Source organism: Doryrhamphus excisus, chromosome 22 (assembly GCF_030265055.1).
Source record: "Doryrhamphus excisus isolate RoL2022-K1 chromosome 22, RoL_Dexc_1.0, whole genome shotgun sequence".
NCBI lineage: Eukaryota > Metazoa > Chordata > Actinopteri > Syngnathiformes > Syngnathidae > Doryrhamphus > Doryrhamphus excisus.
Window position 1 is genome coordinate 13,825,149 of NC_080487.1, and position 12,352 is coordinate 13,837,500.

Genomic DNA, 12,352 nt, shown 5'->3' on the forward strand with positions numbered 1-12,352 from the left:
ACAGCCTGAGGTGGAAGAACGGATAGCATTGTAGAGACAATTATTTCAACATATCGAATTGGTGCTTACGTTTATGGCTTGGGGACAATTACTGGAAGGCTGCTGGGAATTCCACTTGAATCTTCTAGTTTGTGTTTAAAGCAGAAAAGAGCCAATTTGGGTGGAAACTTCCATCTGACATCACCGTTTTTAATAAGCTCTTTTCTCTTTTGGTCCGCAGGTACTTGAATTTATGGATTTCATAAAAAAAAACCAGGGAGGGGAATGGATTTTTTTTTTTGGTTTCGAAATGAAGCTTAAAGGCGAGGCATTTATTGCTACGTCGCACATTTACTGTGACAGATGCGCACTTGGATCTAATCTGCCCCATTTTAAGTACAGTTAGCATAAAGGTCGCATATATCCAGTGGTAAAATAATAAGTGTTTGTTCGTTTGAGTGGATTTCTTGACAAGCCGGTGCTGGTTGCGGCTCGGAGTCGACTCTATTATGCCCATCCCTAGCATGGTCTTGCAGGTAAGGCTACTATCTAAGTCAGGGGTGCTCATTAAGTCGATCGCGATCTACCGGTCGATCGCGGAGGTGGTACTGGTCGATCGCGGCGTGACATTAAAAAATATCATCCCCGCGTCAATGCCGTCACTTGATTGATATACAGGGCAGCCATTCAGATGACAACTGAATGTTGCCCTTCGGGCGACCAATCAAATCAAACAACGTCTCTAAGTGCAGCAGAACTTACGATGTCAGCCTATCATCCATCCCCGTTACTTGATTGACATACAGGACAACCAGTCAGATGACAACTGAATTTTGACCTTTAGGTCACCGCTCATGCGTAAACAACGATGCAAAGTGCTAAGCTAGTCGGCGAATTGCGTCAGATTTTAAGCCCTCGCTAAAGTTTATGGTCACTAAAATGAGTGAAGGAGCTGGACCAAGTAAAAAGGCAAAAACTGGACCAAGTAAAAAGGCAAAAAACATGTCACTTCCATACGGATATGGAATATTATACGGATATTATGATACGGATATTATCCATGACTGATAAACATTTGGAAGTGTGCTTGAGGCTGGCTATCAGCAGCTACTGTCCGGACTATGCATCCCTGGCTGGTTCAATTCAGTGCAAGTCATCAAAGTAAACTCAGGTAATTACAAAAAATGTTAATAGTTAATTATGTGTGTTTTGCAATATTGGCTCATTTGGTTATGTAAGGTACATCAACATACATTGTACGTACAAATAATCCTCAATACATTTGAAAATAAATAGATGTTTTGCATTTTTGTAGTGGGTAGATCATTTTGACTCGGTCATTTTAAAATAGCTCGCATGCTGAAAAAGTGTGAGCACCCCTGATCTAAGTGATGTCCCTAAAAAGGTACAGTAGTGTCCCTCTGTGGGAGGATGAACCACAGATATAGATTCTTTGCCTCTGCAAGTCGGTGTCTCATGACGCTGCTTCCATAGAGATGATGATTTATCCTTTATGACACTAGAGAGCTTCTGTGGCAGCGAGCCCACCGCCAGCTCGTTAGTCTCACCTTACACTTGGATCCTTTCCTATAGGACATCCACAACAACTGCTCCATTTTTTTCTTCCCTTCATCCTCCCAGGCCGCTCCTTGAATTCCTGTGGGCACAGTTACAGTTCAATTTCCTGCGGCAATTTTTTTTTTTTTTTTTTTTTACTTGTAATAGCGGAAGCTGACAGTTCCATCGACACCCCCTCCTTCCGCCTATGACCTTCCTCCGCTTCAGCTGCAAGCGTGATGATCTGTGTTCAAACTGTGGTGGCTCTGCCGCTTGTGAATCGGCCACTTTTGGCGTTGGTGCCGTCTGCGGCTTTTGGGCTTCGTCTCCGAATATCCGCAGGCACATTTGATGGCAGTCACTTCTGGTTTTTATTGCCGTCCCAGCGTCACATTCGCCACATGAGAGACCCTGGAATTAAGTCACCGGAAAATGAGTTAGCGCTCTTGGAACTGACCAAGGGGACCAGAACTGGAAGTTTGGAACTTATATTAGGGGGTGTGGTGGACCAAGTGAACACTTGGTTAAAATTTGATGGTTTGGCAGAGTTGCAGAATGCCCCCGCCCCCCTTTTAACCTCAAATAAAACCCCCACATGCAAACATTTAGGCTGACTAAGAGGAAAAAAGGATAATTACAAGACAGAAAAAAATAAAGTTATGAGATAAAAGTCGGAATGTTACAACTCAAAAGACAAATATAATAAAAAGTCATTAAGTCAAGAAATATGTAATTATGGAAATGGTTTCATATTATTTAAACACAAAGTAGTGTGAGAAAAATATGTAAATTACAATGTAACAATGCAACTATTCACTACAATACTATTTTTACTATTCATATTTTAGTATTAAATTATGTACTTATTAGATTTTGTATTATTTTTACATAATTTTTTTACTGAATTCTGTTTCCTGAATTCACTCGTAATTTTCAAGCTGGCAACCCAACATTGGAGGATATCGCCACGCCAAGCGCCATCCATCTGATTCCTCCATTAACAAACGACAGGAGCAGTCGTGCGTTCACCAGCAAGCCGAACTTGTGTCCGACGGGAAGTGAGAATGGAAGATAAATATTCCACAGCTTCCACTCTTCTGGGAATACTTGGATCAGTGGGAATGTTAACCCAATCATCCAGAAGTACATTGGACATGTGAGGGTCAAGGTTTTTGCTTTGCGCACTTTGGGAATTCCCAGAAGTCTTCCTGTAAATCTGGAAGCATAAAATTGTGCAACATGAATGAATTCATTCGTTTAGCTCATCCCCTTGATAGATTCTTTAATGAAGGAAGCATCCCGATACTTTCATACACCTAGGGAGTCTCTCGCTCTCTCTCTCTCTCTCACTCAAGGCTTGACTGAGGCTGTCAAAGCTTGTTACCAAACATCACGCACCCTGTCACCACCCTGCCAAAACGGGAGCTCATTTGTGGGGAGAAAAAAAAAGGCTCTGGTGGCGTGAGGAGCAAAACTAAGCTTCCAGAGGCCTTTCGCGCTGCTGGGTGTCACCTGGTGATAAAAGCCTCATTGCTCCTGCCAGCCTGGATTCCACACATATTTCACAGGCAAACTCCGAGGCCCGGCTTGGCTAGCTGCCATATGAAATAATGACCCGTCCTGTCCTATATGCTGCAGGATAGAAGACAGTGTGCACTTTTGTCCTCATCTACAAGGCTCTAATCTAATCTTGTAATGACATAGTGAGCTGAAGGTTGCTATGCACATGTTGCCAAGTTGTATCTATTTTCAAGATGGAAGAGAACCCACGCTTTTACTTGGATTAACATCAATTTAGATTAGTTGTGTTGTTTACATATGCTGTTAGCGCCCCCTGGAATAGGAGTTGCAAATGGATGGTGAAACATCACCCCCTAGTGGTATCTGTTGGTTATTGCAGATTGACCAACTAATTGCGTGACCACTGGCAATGCTAGAAACTGCATACACTTGGTGCAATTTTGCGCTATTTCATTTAATATTTTGTGTTGACTGTTTGAAGGAAGGCTGCGCTGCACAGCCACACTAAAACTGTGGCATTTGGCTGACAAATTTTCGTCTTTTTGCCTTCATTCATATTCGCGTCTGCTTGCTAACTGCTAACACTCGTGTAGCCCCGTTCCTGGCACAAAGATGCTTAATAGCAGAGAAGATGCTCACTCTCTCCTGTGTTCATTTCATATAAAGCCAAAGCATAGATACATGCAGAGTGAACCATCATCCTGTCGGTGTAACACAGAGAGACACTATGTCAATTTATCGAGGGATCATGTTTTTTTGTATCGTTCCATAAACCATGTATCCATTATTGTGACTAGCTTAGCCACAACGTTGTATAAAGTCGTCAATACTAATAAAAAAAGTCTAATCATGTGTAATAATAGTGTTAAAAATTAAGAATGTTCTCAAATGTGTTTATTCTGAAGATTACAAGAAAAAAATGGTAATAGAATAAATTCGTAAAGTAACATTTCATAAGAAATAATGCCATTCTTGTATTATAATTAGTTTTTAGCGCACGAATATTAACTCTTTCCCCTTCTTTAGATCTACAGCTACACCTAGTGGTAATCTTCATTCATTGCAGACAAACCTGCTGATCGTATCACCCAATGTTAGAACACTTCTCAGTATGATGCAGTACTATGAACTACAACCCTAAAATAATACTACTATTGCTAATAAACATTGTTCAGAGCCTTCATCTTAAAAATACACACTACTATTGTTGGTTGTTAGGTGCCCTAAAGCTGTTCATAACATCTTGTAAAACTATCAGTAGTATGTTAGTATTATTCAGTTCACACAGGGAATGACTGCAATAATTTATTGGAAGAAATTCTGATTGTTTTCTTTTTGCGTTTGTGTAACAAACCCTAGCTTTTAAAAAAGACAACAGCTACAACACCAAGTCAAATATTTGGACATAGTTTCTCATTCAATAGCATGAGCAAGTGTAACAATTTTGACCCGTACTGTATAATATTCCAAATATTCGTAGCGTCACTTAACTGATACATTCACGGGTTCCAAGTACCAATACTAGTAAAAAATACTAGCCAATATAGTTGTAATAACCATAAAAAGGTAGGCTCTTGAAGCTTCTTGAGCACTTTTTGATGAATGGGTATATGCCTATGTTGGTATATTAGATAAAAAAACATTTCAATGGTAGTTGCTTCATTGGTAAAAGTTGAAAATGAATTTAAAATAACTACCTGCACTGCCATACATTCAGTAATGATGCTTATGTGAACTAAAGTGGCATCCGTGCATATTGTGTCACTAGAGTAACGCACACGTTTGTTTTTAAATACGATTTGGTAATTTAGGACAAAATAAGCAGACTACAATGTCAATCTGATGCTGTGTGGCTGAGTGGAACCGTTTGATACTTTAGAGTGACGCGATGGTCCTGCGGATGATGTCCACGCACTCCCTCAGCTGGTGCTCGTTGATGGTGAGGGGCGGGGCCAGACGGATGATGTCGCCGTGGGTCGGCTTCGCAAGCAGTCCGTTGTCGCGGAGAAGAAGGCACACCTTCCACGCATCGATGTCTGAGCAGGGAGGGAAGTCATGTAAGCACCTCGGCCTGGTCGGAAAACACACACCGGCGACGTAAAAAACCAGACACACCTTTGGTCTCCTTGATGACGATGGCGTTGAGCAGGCCTTTGCCTCGCACCGTGGTCACGATGTCTGATGGAAGCTTCCGCAGCTCGGCGCGCAGCAACTGTCCCATTCTGTCAGCGTTCTCCGCCAGCTTCTCCTCCTCCATCACCTGCCAACAGCACCGGTTTAAGGACTGAACTACGAGCAACGGTGCAGGTATGACGGATGTCAACCAGCAGAGGGCGCCAAGTCATTCAGGGCCGCAGGGATAATCCCAACAGGAAGTACATGTTGTGTCATAGCTGCTATCGGTGCCTCCCTTCCAAACACACAATACACGCCATGTGCGTGGGGCACAATTTTGTGCAAGGGGGCGCATTCCGATTTGGGATTTGTGTGGGTGTCGACACCAACCTGGAGTGCGGCCATGGCTACCCGACAGGCAATGGGGTTACCGCCGTACGTGGACCCGTGCTCCCCGGGCTTGATAGTCAGCATGACCTCGTCGTCGCACAGAACAGCAGACACCTGACACGCATTCAAATGTTGCACAATCACTAAAGTCAATGTTTTGTTGTTTTTTTTTTTTTAATCGACAGTTATCTTACGGGGTAAACTCCTCCCGAAAGAGCTTTTCCCAAGATGACCAGATCTGGACGCACTTCCTCGTGGTCCACAGCCAAACGCCGCCCACAGCGGGCCAGGCCTGTCTGGACCTCGTCGGCGATCCACAGCACCTGGATGATACACATGTAAATATAGTAAATACATTATGGTTGTCAAATAGTGCGTTAACAGTGGTCACTAATTTATGTCATTAATTACTTTCACATTTTGAGCACAATTAACACATACGCATCATTGCAAGCCACGGCTCTTATTTCGACAAAGTATTCTGCTAAGAAACCAAACATGTGTATCATCTATTAACTTTTTAAATTTCATTGTGTGTTCAGTTGGGTTTCTCTTGCCAAATATTTAAATTTGATGAGGTGAAACATTTGCTTGGGAAAACAACAAACAAATACCAGTTTCTCTGGTATTTCAAATTAGGGTGGCGCAAGGAATATTCATATGTATTTTGTATGCAATTTTTTCTATTGTATTGTATGCTTTTTTTTTATCAACACAAAATAAAAAAATGCTCACATTGTGTCGCGTACACAGCTCCCTGACTTTGGTCAGGTAGCCGTCATCGGGCACCACCACCCCAGCCTCGCCCTGGATGGGCTCCACCATGAAGGCTGCGACATGCGGGTCCTTGAGGGCTTCCTGCACCAAAAGAAATAAAAAAAAATGGTAACACCGTCAATGACAAGGTATGCTTTGTGTATTTGTATTCTGCAGGTCTGAGGGGATACACTAATGTGAAACCAGCATTGGATCTGACCTAAGTGATATTTGACTTATTTAACAGTGTCATGTTCAGGGACACGCTCTAGAAACAAAGTACTGTACCTCCAGGGCTGGAGTGTCGTTGAACGGGACCAGCTCAAAGCCCGGCATGTAGGGGCCAAAGCCTTCGTAGCTGCTGGGGTCATTGGAGCTGGAGATGGCTGCAAGGGTGCGGCCCCAGAAGTTCCCATCTGGTCCAAAAAACACCCCCCCCCCCGACAGAAATAAAAATAATGAGCATTCTCCTGTCAAAAAAAAGGAAAAGCCAATCCACGATAAAGCAGCTCATTACGGGCAAAGACGATCTTGGCTTTGTTTTTGGGGATGCCCTTCACGTTGTAGGCCCACTTCCGAGCCAGCTTGCAGGCCGTCTCGCCACCTTCGACGCCTACAAGACATCCACGTGAGCATGGCAAAGATGTTCCATGTAAAAGGGATGTGGGCCCATTTTTTACCCGTGTTCATGGGTAGGACCTTGTCGTAGCCAAACATGTTGGTGATGTACTCCTCATAGACCCCGAGGATGTTGTTGTAGAAGGCTCTGGAGGTCAGGGTGAGCTTGGAGGCCTGCGCGTTGAGGGCGGCGACGATCTTGGGGTGGCAGTGGCCCTGATTGACGGCACTGTAAGCGCTCAGGAAATCAAAGTAGCGTCTGCCTTCCACGTCCCATACAAAGACGCCTAAAAGAAAAGCAGGTAGGTTGTACGGCCATAGGTATCACATGATCTGTCACAAGATCTCGCAAGATTGGCTAGACAGCCTTGTGGAACATTCAAGTGACCTCACCTTCCCCCTTCTCCAGGGCGACAGGCAGGGGATGGTAGTTATGTGCCCCGTACTTGTCCTCGCGGGCGTAGATCTCCTCAGAAGTGATCGGCTGTTCAAACTTCTTCATGGTGGCCGCGGTTGAAGCGGGACATTGACCCCCCAAGTGGACGCTGCTGCGGAGCAGCGGGACGGGCCTTCGCAGGTTGCGACCCAGCTGGAGAACCACTGATTTCATCCTGGCGTCTTACGGAGTCTGAGGACACAAAAACACAGTCGGTCATCATGAGTCAAAGGGTTCATACCGTCCACTCGAAGCCTTTTAACGCCTGTTTTCTGTAATATCTGCAGCTCTGGACACTAGGTATTGCTCTGTTTCAGCTAACTCAATGATCCTGTTCCTGGATCTCCTGTCAGTCATCTTGAAAACCAAACCCTCAGTGCCAGCATCATTAAAAACAGGACATCAACACTCACAGCAGTTACTATGTCAATAAAGTTATTCCTGGCTTTGAGAAAGGCAGCGGTCAAACAGGTCTGCTGAACAATGCTTTTCTTTCACACAGAACACAAAAGAGGATTTGAATTTGACAGGAAGTGAGCTCAGCTAAACTAGAATGTAGCATACAGTATAACAGTACTGTACAATATAGCATGCATGTTATACACTAGCAATGTTACAAAACCCAAAAATTTAGCCATGAATATAGTAAACGTAAGCACTGAATGCTTTCCGGGTTTTACTGTACATGAAAAATATGCCACTTGACTTTCATCCCTGGACTTTTGGACTATCAACTACATGTAAATGGCTACACTGTCGACTGAGTCATTAGATATTTTATAGTACGGTTGTTCGCGGTTCGAGATTAACTTATTTTTACTCGTTTCAAAATATTGTGACGTTGCTATATATACACAAATCATAAAAAGGGATGGAGCACAGTCATGTCGGGTAACTTTAAAATGGAGTAATAATTTGCCACCAGTATGCATGTTGCGTACACAAACGCGCACACGCAAAGCAAACAAAGCAGCAAGTGTGCACGCAGTTAAGACATTTTTGGCCGGCATTCAACCTGCCCCTGGAAGATGATAGGCTGCTAGGGAGCTGCCTCCACCACACTCACATACACCGCCAAGTCAAAGCTAAATAAAGACCCGATAAATGTAATGTGAACTATCAAAGCTAACATTACGACTAGCATAACATGCTATTATGTTAGCTAGCTAACGCACTTATTAAACTGTCAAGCTTAGCATTTAGCTGTCAGTAGGTTTAGCTTAGTAGGATGGCAAGAAGGCAAATAAACAAGTGCTAAATAAGAGGTTGAATACCCACTGCGAGTTATCAAGTGTCGGGGGAAGAAGTTTGTTCGACCACTGAAGGTTCCGAGTGGGTCCAAATGGATGTTGGATTGCGACTAACAAAAATATCTAGTAGGTGTGACGTTTTAGGACACGCCCCCATGTTGCAACCTTCGATTTGATTGCGAGATCAAATTCAAAATCGAATTAAAAACACGTCGTTCGTATCAAATGTTTAACAAATAAACATCTTACTAAACAAAATTATTAAACACGCGTTGTTGTTTTAAAATGTTTAAACACTGGCGAAAGACAGCGGCAGTGATTGACAGGGAGCCGAAACAGAGTCTCTGAGCGCATGCGCATTGAGACATCTCATCATGGCGGACACAGGCTGGTCAAGCTGTGCGAGGAGTTTAAAAGGTGTCATTCTTGACATGTGTGGAGTTTTGTATGACAGCGGGGAGGGCGACGGGGTTGCTATTCCCGGCTCCATCGAAGCCGTGAGAAAGTGAGTGTCTATCGGCACTAAATCACATATTTTATCGCACACACACACGCTCTATTCATTCACGATCTATGTTTTTGTTTGTGAAGGCTCAAAGCTTCTGACCTGAAGCTGCGGTTCTGCACCAATGAAACTCAAGCATCAAGAGATAAGTTTGTTGCCAAACTGCAAAGATTGGGCTTTGACATTTCCGTGGAGGAGGTCTTCTCTCCTGCACCGGCTGCCGTGGCTGTGTTGAAGCAAAGAGGGCTGCGGCCCCACCTGCTGGTTCATGACGGTACTGCTGGGCTAGTCATATCGAGAATCGCGTGTTTATATTATACCTCATACTGTATACATATTTATTGCAATGTGAATGACGAGAAAGCCAAGCATCTCGTTAAATTGTTAAGTTTTAAATCTTGAAATCGCCGGAAGAGCATAGCAATTATTAAGCATCCAATTGTTTGAGCTGACGTCATCGCTAATGCAGTTAAAAACCACTAGGGGGCATAGTTTTGCCACTTTGTGGCAAGCAGGACTGAATCAAGACCAGAGCCGCAAAGGATTCAATATGATCCCGGTCTAATCCCGTTTTATTGCTCGTACTAATGTATTCACGCCTTTACTCTTCCACAGCGCTCCTCCCAGAGTTTGCCGGTGTTGACAAGAGCGACCCCAACTGCGTAGTGATCGGTGACGCGGCTGACAATTTCTCCTACCAGAACCTGAATGAGGCCTTCAGGGTTCTGATCGGCCTGGAGAAGCCAGTGCTGTTTTCTCTTGGCAGAGGGTACCAAGGATACTCTCATTAAAAAGTTAGTTTTGTCAACATTTCCCTAAATTGTCTTTTCTCGTGTCTTCACAGGAAATACTACAAGGAGATGGATGGTTTGAGTCTGGATGTTGGGGTTTACATGAAGGCTCTGGAGGTCAGTTGTATTTCCCATAAATGCTGTAATTAAGCATCAATTAGAGGACTTAATTGGAGCATCTACAAGCATGAATATAATGTCAATTTGATGACACGAAACCTTGATGTGCTCCAGTACGCCACTGATGCGGAGGCTGAAGTCATCGGGAAGCCGGCGACCTCGTTCTTCCAAAGTGTTCTCAACGACATGGTGCTGCAGTCACATGAGGTCAGAAGGAGGAGACACGTCAACACTAAAGCAGTTGGGACTCGTGTATACGTGTTATCTCGATGTGGCGCTATATGGCGGTACGTCTCGCTATATCTGTAGGCTATTTCAGGTCAGGGCGGATGACCTTCACACTCATAAGATAGATGGGTTCAATTCCAGATACGCATGGCTTTTACTGAGATATCTGATGACTACTTCAGATCTACACTTCCTGCTTGCTCAACAAAAAAAAACAATGGCAATACCCATAAAGATGCCCTCAAAGACCGTCTAAACTATATTTTTCTGCATTTATTGGTTATTAATTTTTTGAATGATCTGCAAGAAACAATTTTGTGGCAATATAGGAAGATGCTCAGAGCGCTGTGGCCTCCAGGGGGTCCCAAGAAATCTGGAAAAAATTCACCTTTAATATACAGCAGGGTGTTTGTTTATTGGCTTGTGGCACATTCTAAAAATACAATTAATCAAGAAAATGTAAAACAAAACGGAAAAACTGAAGAAAATAGCAGTAATTTTATGGGTGTAAAGATTAAATATTAGGAGAGTAAGATCATAAAAGCTGTAGATATTGTAAGTATTGTACTTTTATAAGAATTTTCTTAATACTGTGTAACTATCCCCAGGTCTCGCACACATCTTCACCAATCCTCTTACGTACCAAGGGCATGCCGTCTATGGAACTCGCTGCCAGCTCACACCTTTCCCACCTTACCAAATATGGATATATTCAAGAAAAATATTAATCAGCATTTAGTTGCTATTTTGACTTGAAATAATTAGTATTATTTCGGTCCTTAAATGGAAATTAACTTTAGCTTAGTGGACCGCTTTTCATCAATTCTCTGATGGCAACACCAGGTCCCATAGTTATTGTAAAAAAAAACAAAAAAAACTTATAATAAACATAAATTTTGATATTAAATAAATGCAATTAGTTAAAAATAACCAAAATTAAAGCTGAAAAATATTAAATCAAATATTTGTTTGGTCTAGAGACAGTGCCACTGAAGAAAAGACAGGAAGCAGAACTGTAAGTAGCAGAGACGAGGATGCTGAGGTTCACATTGGGAGTGACCAGGATGGATAGGATCAGGAAGGAGTACATCAGAGGGACATTACATGTTAGAGACCTTGGAGATAAAGTCCTTTAGGCCAGACTGAGATGGTTGGGACATGTCCAGAGGAGAGTCAATATATTGGTAGAAGGATGCTGCCGGGTAGGAGGCGTAGAGGAAGACCAAAGAGGAGCTTTATGGATGTAGAAGATCATGTTTGATCAAAGTAGGAATGGACTGTGCAATATTTCCGTGAGCATAGCTGCTGCACGTACATTGTGACATCATCTGTTAACTGCAGGTGATGATGATCGGCGATGATCTGGTGAATGACGTCGGCGGTGCCCAGCAATGCGGAATGAAAGGCGTGCAAGTTCGAACGGGCAAATACAGGTCAGCGAAATACACACACAGCGCTGTTACTGTGAAAACAAACACTCCTTATATTTAACGAGATAAAATAATAATAATATTTCTCCAGAGTTGGCAAATAATACTTTCATTTTATGGCAGTAGAGGGCGCCATCACTACAGCTTTGTGGTTTTTGGTGATGGTGTCACCATAAAAAAGCTCATGCTCCTCTTGAGAGCAAAACCATAACTTTTTTTTCCAAATATTCCAGATTTTATTGTAATATCAGCATCACCCTCACTGTGCTGCTTTCATTCCAGACTAGTTATTATTTAAGAAAAAGAAATGAGACCAAAATGGAGAATTACGCTAACAATACAGATGGTGGACACACGAAGCCTCGCTGCCATTTGTTTGGGCCCCAATCCAGAGATTAGTCCCAATGACCTCCCACGCCCACCCTGGATTGGTAAAGCAATCTGGGTCACGTGACCACATTAATCCTGGAGAGCATCATTCACGTGTAATCCCGCTGCTAGAAGAGGGCTTGTGCAGAGTATACAGTACGTGTATTACAGAAGTACATTTTACTTCTACAACTACAAAGTGATGCTAGTTATGGGCAAACTGGGGTTCACACAGAAATCCAATAAAATCCCACCACAGGGTCAGACTGGGGAGGGCGTTCCTCCAA

General features: G+C 43.1%; 3 protein-coding genes across 12 annotated transcripts in view; 1 reads left to right on the top strand and 2 right to left on the bottom strand.

Annotated features, from left to right (window-relative positions):
* Positions 1-4,199, bottom strand: part of LOC131110051 (carbohydrate sulfotransferase 15-like) — a 39,448-nt gene extending 35,249 nt beyond the window's left edge. For 6 of the 7 annotated variants that reach the window (XM_058062717.1, XM_058062718.1, XM_058062716.1 and 3 more), the window contains exons 1-2: positions 1,696-4,199; positions 1,548-1,636 (exon numbers count right to left, since the gene is read on the bottom strand). The gene's annotated coding sequence lies outside the window, so the exon portion shown is untranslated. The remainder of the gene's footprint in view (positions 1-1,547; positions 1,637-1,695) is intronic. The other variant, XM_058062719.1, reaches the window with a different exon arrangement.
* A 149-nt stretch (positions 4,200-4,348) lies between these two features.
* On the bottom strand, positions 4,349-8,815 carry oat (ornithine aminotransferase). Of its 2 annotated transcripts, none has more exons than XM_058062720.1 (10): positions 8,651-8,815; positions 7,330-7,564; positions 6,999-7,223; positions 6,836-6,931; positions 6,607-6,734; positions 6,298-6,420; positions 5,757-5,885; positions 5,563-5,676; positions 5,173-5,317; positions 4,349-5,093 (listed from the first exon to the last, which is right to left on the bottom strand). In XM_058062720.1, exons 2-10 carry the CDS (start codon positions 7,544-7,546, stop codon positions 4,933-4,935), a joined length of 1,338 nt encoding a protein of 445 aa, XP_057918703.1. In that variant the 5' UTR covers positions 7,547-7,564; positions 8,651-8,815; the 3' UTR covers positions 4,349-4,932. The 2 variants fall into 2 exon arrangements, with proteins under 2 accessions (XP_057918703.1, XP_057918705.1); XM_058062722.1 differs by having other exon boundaries at positions 8,647-8,797.
* A 149-nt stretch (positions 8,816-8,964) lies between these two features.
* Positions 8,965-12,352, top strand: part of lhpp (phospholysine phosphohistidine inorganic pyrophosphate phosphatase) — a 16,068-nt gene continuing 12,680 nt past the window's right edge. For all 3 annotated transcript variants that reach the window (XM_058062728.1, XM_058062729.1, XM_058062730.1), the window contains exons 1-6: positions 8,965-9,127; positions 9,214-9,401; positions 9,743-9,896; positions 9,972-10,035; positions 10,153-10,245; positions 11,608-11,699. In XM_058062728.1, the coding sequence (XP_057918711.1) occupies positions 8,997-9,127; positions 9,214-9,401; positions 9,743-9,896; positions 9,972-10,035; positions 10,153-10,245; positions 11,608-11,699 (722 nt within the window). In that variant the 5' untranslated portion in view covers positions 8,965-8,996. The remainder of the gene's footprint in view (positions 9,128-9,213; positions 9,402-9,742; positions 9,897-9,971; positions 10,036-10,152; positions 10,246-11,607; positions 11,700-12,352) is intronic.